This window comes from Macadamia integrifolia, chromosome 3 (assembly GCF_013358625.1).
Source record: "Macadamia integrifolia cultivar HAES 741 chromosome 3, SCU_Mint_v3, whole genome shotgun sequence".
Classification (NCBI taxonomy): domain Eukaryota; kingdom Viridiplantae; phylum Streptophyta; class Magnoliopsida; order Proteales; family Proteaceae; genus Macadamia; species Macadamia integrifolia.
The window spans coordinates 35,827,295-35,835,279 of NC_056559.1; the positions used below are offsets into that span (position 1 = coordinate 35,827,295).

The 7,985-nt window shown below is 37.3% G+C and overlaps 1 protein-coding gene across 1 annotated transcript; it reads right to left on the minus strand.

Moving 5' to 3' along the window:
- Nucleotides 1–2,693: 2,693 nt before the first annotated feature.
- Nucleotides 2,694–5,712, minus strand: LOC122072611. Its single transcript, XM_042636977.1, has 5 exons — nucleotides 5,253–5,712; nucleotides 4,621–5,122; nucleotides 4,302–4,503; nucleotides 3,666–4,172; nucleotides 2,694–3,325 (listed from the first exon to the last, which is right to left on the minus strand). Exons 1-5 carry the CDS (start codon nucleotides 5,602–5,604, stop codon nucleotides 2,879–2,881), a joined length of 2,010 nt encoding a protein of 669 aa, XP_042492911.1. The 5' UTR covers nucleotides 5,605–5,712; the 3' UTR covers nucleotides 2,694–2,878.
- Between the last annotated feature and the right edge of the window lie 2,273 nt (nucleotides 5,713–7,985).

The window sequence follows — 7,985 nt, forward strand, 5'->3', positions numbered from 1 at the left end:
CTTCACTCAAAGGTAAGGAGGAAGTTGAGCCTTGAAACAGTGACCATCATGAGACTCTTGAGTGTTAATAAGTAGAAGAAGTGGTCTTGTTAAAACTTAGGAGCTGAAAGGCATGGGAAGTTGCATGGTATTTTATTTAGGAGAGATGATCAAAATAAGAGAAGGATAGGTATGGAAAATGATTATGAGTCAATGGTGTAAGGACCAAAAACATTGAAGGAGAACATGGTATGGTACCAAGCATGGGCTAAGGTATGGAAATTAAAGATGAAAATTAAATAACTATTAATCATCCCACTATTTTAGAATATAGTCAAAATCTGTGGAGGTCAGGTGTTCTTTCAATAATTCATGTTGAAGGTTGAAGAACTCTGGCAACTGACGATAGAGATTCAAAACGCCCATCAAATGGTCAATAACACTGTAGCGTGTAAGATTCTACTATTACACCCCGACAGCGTGTATCTTGTTTTCCTTCAAATAAAACAATCTTATTCCTTTATTTTGCAATATGTATGTGTTTACCATTGAGGAGAAAGTTTCTTGCGGCCTAAGATAAACCGAAAATCCCTTACCCAAAAAAAAAAAGGGGTAAAGAGAAAATCTTTTCATCCATCATGATGTGACCTTATGATTAGATTTCTTGATGGTGAGTTCCATCACTGAATCCCATTATATACAAATAATTTTTTCTTTAACATGGGTGGAGAGAAACTTGATCCTATTAATTATTTCTTTATTTCCATATTAAAACAACCATCAGTAAAAGGCAATTTGGAGTCTGCTCCAGGTAAGAAATACCATTACTCAAAGAGAAATGTAATAGGATATTATTTTCGAAAATTATCCAATACCACCCCTAAATTTGAAAATAACTTGGCATAACCCCTAAAAATGAAAATAATGTCTACCGCACCCCTAATTTGTAACACCGTTAACTGAAAGTGAGAAATATCCTTTTTACCCTTATGCTTAAACTCTAAAAATAACCCATTTTCTTCCAAACCATTACATGCTCTCTCTCAGCCGCGACCTTAGCTGGAAGAGTAAACCGTTAGCCGCAGAATGTTGGGTAGTAGGAAAGTTCCTGCAACCCGAATGGCAGCAAATTTTTTTTTGGGAGAGTGACGGTTAGAGCTCTATAGAATGAGCAATCTAGCATTGCTCATTTTATAACAGCTAACACACACGCAGTGTATCAGGTCTCTCACTCTTGCGATTCTCGCATCGAAGAATCAGATCTGTAAAACGAAGAGCGGTATCAGTCAGGTCCGGATTCTGGAAGCATTGCTTAGTTTCGCCTTCACATCCGATCGTAGGAGCTTGGAAAGAAGCTATTAGAAAAAAAAATCTGAAATCATTAAGATCAAGTGAGCTATCTTTTCTCGAATTGTTCGATTATGACCTCGATCTCTGCTTTTAGGCTAATCTTGTTTTACATTTTTCTGAAATTTCACAGGTATTTACGTCGAAGTCTTCAAATTTGAGGAACGTGAATCTGTTTGCGTACAATGCAATTTTACTTTTCTGAGAGATTCTTTGAATGCTTGAATCTCGTCGTCCTTTGTTTCCAGCCGTTTGGAGTATTCAACTACTAGTCTGTGATCCTGCCAAAAATTTCATGGCGGCTCTCTAGTCAAGATGTCTCTAGAGTTGGAAATCACTTCATATAACTGTTAAGAATCTACTGGATTAGTTTTATTCAATTCAGATCTCGACTTAGAATCCTTGCCAAACCCTAGAAGTTCAAATAAGTGATAACTTTCCTTAAGAACTGTCCTGTTTCAGAGGAGTTAGAGCTTCAATTGTTTAGTTACATTAGCAATAATAAATGATGCTGACACTTCTTCATCAAAGACAATAGCAACAGCTCTTGGAAAATCCCTATCCAATTTCACCTAGTTCTGCAAGTGGTTACCGAAAATCTATCCCTCCTTTCAGTTGTACTGTTTTGCCCGTTTTGTTGTCTCTTACGATAGTTCTAGGAGTTCTTCGTGTAGTCTTCACAGGTGAATGGAGCAGAGCAGCGCAGGCAACCAAAGGTTATGCTAGAGCAGCTGTTCTCAATTTAGGGATTGTCATACTACAATCTCTACTTTACTGATTGGGGACGAAGGGCGTTATAGTAACTTAACATACCCATAGGGTAGATTGGTCCTTTAACGAAAAAATGCCTGATGACATCATCACTTAACGCCTTAAACCTAACGGAATGGGTTTTTTAGATATAATTTCGAAAAAATAATGGGTCCACTAGACATTATTTTCATTTTTAGGGGTTACGCCAAGTTATTTTTAAATTTAGAGGTGGTATTAGATAATTTCCCTATTATTTTCACCAGACAATCAACGGCCAAAGGTGTGGTTTGAGATACCTGCTGATGGCATTGTTGAAGGTTAGGTATGTTTTCCCGCTTTGTGATTGTTTTGATTTGGGTTTGTCCAGGCTGGGCTCTTTTTATTGTAATTGTTTTTTTTTTTTTTAATATAATTTCATCATTTAATAAATTAAAAAAAAAAAAAGTCAACGGCCTTAATGAATTACTTAACATTCTCCATTATAAATTTATAATTCTTAGACTTTGGAGCTTGTGATAAGGGGCTTAAGAAATTGAAGGAAATTTACATTCATCTCGAGAAAAGGAAATAGAATAGGCTTGGAATCATACACTAGAAAAAACATGAAAAGAATTGCTTAAAAAATATGAATATTACTTATAGCTTTAGAGAAAAGTTACAGCAAACGAGTAGGGGGAGCAAACGGTCTTGCCCAATTATTCCTCATCTATAATCATAGTGTTAAGGATCCTTAACACATAATTCCTCACAATAACAACATATGCTGAAGCATACAAGGTTGATAACCAGACCTATATGTCTAAACCCTGAAGTGTGCAAGGCTGGGATCTAAATCTTTTGGAATCCTCCTTTGGGGAGGGAATTTGGGGAGGAAACCTGCCACATATTTAGCTGTCTTTAGGTAAGAAGCATATGTTCCAATCACCCCAGAAGCGTTCTTATCACTGTAACTATCTCCACCATCTCTTGACCCATTGTGATTAATTTTCATCTTGGTCATAGCATCAGTTAGCGACAAGTCACCCACGTCAAGTGTTGTGTAGTCTTCCCCTAATATATTCTCCATGAACGCTCTTGACTTAAAGCTCCAGCCACCTGTTTTCCAATTGAAGCTATAAAGAGGAAGGAACCGCTGACCATATGTCGCAATGAACTCCAGTGCAGCAAGGATGAACTCAAATTCTTCTATTGACATGTAGTAGGGGAAGCTAACCCTAGTCCATCCAGGTTTCACACCAATGTAGCCCTACAAAAGTAACCATATCAAAAATTATTTACAATAGAGAAATATAAACCAAATTAATTTTCCTAATTACAATGAAAAGCTTAGCTCTAAGCAGGGTGAAATGTACATCCTTCCGTTGTGGTTGTGGTTGTTTGATTACTCTTTCCTTAATTTGTTACATTTTGTTTTTTGTGTCGTGATTAGGTTTTAGTTTCAACCTCAAGGGGTAGTCGTTCACCTTAGAAAACGTATGGTTTTGAGTTCGATCGACTCCTCTTACTTCCTTGGGACCACTCACACAGGGCGTTTAACCAAAGAAAAAAAGTTTTTAGTTTCTACACTTTCACGACTAGTAACTTACCTCATCGATAGCAGAGCGAAAGGCTAATGAACGAGTTTCATCGACACCAAGCAAATGGTGACCATAAGGAGCAGCACAAGCACAGCCGGCTCGAGCCTGGATGCCGAAGAGATCATTGAGGAGCTTTGCAACAAAAGGTCCATGGAGAGGCTTGTCTCTCTTGTTGCCTGACTCTGCCCACATATGAAGACCTCTATCTCTTCCATTGTTCCTACTATCATCCCCGAACTGATGATTTGTTTCATGGTAGGAAGAACTAGTTGTGGAATAAATGACGAAAGAGAGGATCGCTTGTCTCGGTGCCCTTGTATTCCCCAACACCAATATGTTTGGATTGGGAAGGAGTCTCTTAAGGACTGCACTTATGTAGACATGTTCCTGGTTTTGGATCACATCGTAACCGATGAAGTCTTTCACCCAGAAAACAAGTGCTGCTCTTATCTTCTGAACTATGGCTGGAGTTCCTGCGTCTTCCCTCTCTTCCACATCTTCATAATACAAAGTGTGCTGCATAATCATATTTGTAGATTAATTAATGGTAAGTCTCACTCATTGGATCATCATGATCCATGAATTGAAGTAACAAATTAGATTACAAAATTGGCACTTGGAGTGAGCTAGAAGGGACTTTATTACCTCTTCACTGAAGCCATTGACAAAATCAACAGTTCCACCTCCACAAGTAGAAGGGGCAGACGATCTCAACTTGTATAAAGCCTTGTTCATCAAAAGGAGGCCAGGAGTTCCAGGCCCACCAAGGAACTTATGAGGGCTCATGAAAACTGCATCATAGCCTTCTAGCTCCCCTGATCTCATGTTGATCTCTACATAAGGACCACTATATAAAAGAAATGTTACCTTGGTTAAGCACCATCCAAAGCAGAATGAACAATAAGAGAGAGAGAGAGAGAGAGAGAGAGAGAGAGAGAGAGATTTAAAAGGCACATGAACCTACCTAGCAGCGTAGTCAAAGCATGCAAAAGCTCCATATTGATGGAGAAGCCGGGCAATGGCACGGGTGTCAGCGTAGATTCCTGTAACATTGCTACAAGCTGAGAATGAACCCACCATAGGACGGTTTGAATTCTTGTGAGCCTCAAGTTGGTGCTTAAGGTCTCCCATGTCTATCAATCCATCATCGTCGAGACCAATCTCTATCACCTCTGCAAGACTATTGCGCCATGAGAGGAGGTTGGAGTGATGCTCGTATGGCCCAACAAAGACCAACCATCTTTCCTCGTTCCTCAGGCTCTGGAGTACCCTTTCTCTCATGATTGAAGGCACTGCGATTCCCATCACCTCTTGGAGGCGTTTGATTGCGGCGGTGGTGCCAGAACCACAGAAAATGATGGCATCATCAGGTCCAGCACCCAAGCAAGTCTTGATGTATTTAGTGGACTCCTTCATCATCTTGGTGGTCTTATGACCTACATAGCTATCACCTGTATGCGTGTTCCCTGCACAACACAAGAGATTAATTTCATCGATGTGTCTTAATATACTAATATTGGGCTATCTCCACATAATAGCTTAAGCTTTTAAATGAAACCCTAAAATAGTAATTATATAGAAAGGCATATAGCTTACCATAGAAAGGAAGAACATTAGTGGTGATGAAATTTTCAATGTATTGAAGGCTTCTGCCAGAGGCAGTATGGTCAGCATAGGTGAGGATGCGTTTTCCAAAAGGAGTGTCGAATCTGACATTGTGGCCGATGAGTTGTGATCTCAACCATTCGAGTTTGATCTCTGAAGGATCAGTTTTGGCCACCCCAATTTCAAGGGGACCTCCACCGAAGGAATCAGATTGATAGTCTTCGGAGTAATCCTGAATAGTGCTTCTCATGGATGAATTGGCGCTCATGATGGGATGCTTGTCGTGATAAGTTTCTATCTTTGTATGGTGCTTTACTACCATGGCTTGCCCAAAAAAATCCATATCTCTATTGAATAGATGATGTTAATGGAACTTGAAAGCCAAGGATGGAAACAAAGAAGAGCGATCAAAGTCTTGCTAGAAGTGGCCGAGAACTCTGGTTAAATGGTTCGAAGCAAGACCATATAAGGAAGGAAAAGGAATGGATGTGTTATGAAAGGTGTGCAGGGTATATATATAATAAGAATTCACAAATAAATGTGTAAAAATTTCATAAAGAAATTGTGTATAGTGCGTGTTTGAAAACTTGGTGTCTCATCTTTGAATGTATCAATTTCAATGCTGGGAAGTCATAATCTATATATTCAGTATCAAACCAATGAAAGAATCAGCACGGAGCTGCTAGTTTATGAATTTCCCAGGAGTCACCTTGAAGGTTTCTTGTGTTTCTTCTAGGTACTCAGAAGTCAGTATTGGGTTTTTAGCAGAACGTGAGTTAATGTCAAGGTCAAGTATTTTTAATTTTGACTCTGAGTTTATTCACTAAACGACAATATTGAATGAGTCCCACTTGTGTTAATTGTTATTTATTCATTTTATTGTACTCATCTGTGTTCATATGATATATTTTTTTTTTTCTTTCAAAATTACATGATTATTTACTTATGATTTTTTTTTTAAATGATTCACTTAAAGTTTTAATTAACAAAAATATACCTAAAATCAGGTTTTGGTGTATAAAACTAACCAATATAGTGACTTTTTCATCTTTCATATACAATCAAGTATTTTTGTTAACTAAAACTTTGGGTGGATAGTTTTGTAAACCTAAATCTGATTTTGATTATATTTATTAATTGAAACTTTGAGTTCGAAAGGATAGTTTTGTAAATCTAAACCTGATTTTAGATATATTTGTTAATTGAAACATTGAGTGAGTAGTTTTGTAAACATAAATCTGATTTAGGTATTTTTGTTAATTGAAACTTTAGGTGAATAATTTTGTAAATGAAAACTTAAAAGTAGGTAGTCATGTAATTTTTCTTAATTTTTTTTCAGGGACTAAACTTAGAAGAGAGGATGGGATATGATCTGAACATCAATTGTTGAGTGAAAGAGAGAAAGGTATGTGATCATCAATGAGTCCATTAATATGTAGATGGAGCTAGTCCATTATTTTTAATTTAAAAAATTGATTAAAACTAAAACCATTTCTGTTGACCACATTAAATAGTATATCCTTGTGAAGAAGAATGGGTCATGCGAGGTTCGCCGAATATGACCGATACTTGCTCGTTCGGTCTCTATTTGCCATTTATAATTTTTATTTATTTGGTTGACAAATGATACCATACCACCGATTTTCTACGGTCATTACTTCTTTCTCCTTCCCCAAATAGAAAAGAAAGAATGAACGGAAAATGTGTCAAGAGAAAAAATGGATTACAGAAATGGTAGAAAAAGAAAAAACAAAAGAAATAAGCCAGTTAGGGTAAATCAGGGTAGTCGGTTCTTAAAAAAAAACCAATCAGGTTTGGACTGAGTTGGGATAGTTGAGCCAATTAAAATTGGGCTGGGTTAAAATGTCTCAGCCCAATTCCACTTGGGCTTTGACTGAGCGAAGAAGAGTCAGGACTGGGTTAGGTTTTAAAATGCCCAGCTCAACGTTTCCAGTTTCATCCCTGACCAATATGTATATGTGCGTATGGTTATGTGATGACATGTGCCTTTTTTGCTTCCATTCTTCATACGCTTTTAATGGTAGCAAATGGTACACTTGGCATCAACTATTGTACGTGAAGTAATAGGTAACTTGGGCTAAAAAAATGGCACTTATTGAAATAATGTTCTCCTTACCGGCTTATCCCTCTCCTACCCCCCCAATTCCAGTCCAGTCCACCCCACCTTCTCCTTCCCCTTCCCCTTCGATCCCTTTCCTTACCCTAGCCTTCCCTTTTCCAATTTAAAATAGTAGCTTTGTAAGAAAAAAAAAAGAAAATTAAAATGACATAATTATTCTTCAACTATGTGGACAAGAGAATCTAACTCCTCACCAATGAGTTCTAGATCTGGAAAGAATATTTTCTACCCAATACAATAAGAAGGTGATAGTCCATGGTTGAAGAAAAACTTAATCCACTAAAATTTGTTTAAAAAATATATATTTTTTTATTTATTACATTTACTTGGAAAGATAATTTTTTATCCAAAATCATGCATACATTTACTTATATATATATATATATATATATATGACTTCGTCTTCTATTATTTCACACCTAAACATTTAAAACATGTACCTTTCTATGCTCCGCTTGTTTCTCATTCTCGAAATGTTAATGGATGCGATAAGTCTTGTTATGACTCGCACAGTTTGAAGGCTATGAACCCATGTGCTAGGCATTGCTGCTTTGAGGACCATTTGGCTAGTGCTCCCAAATTAT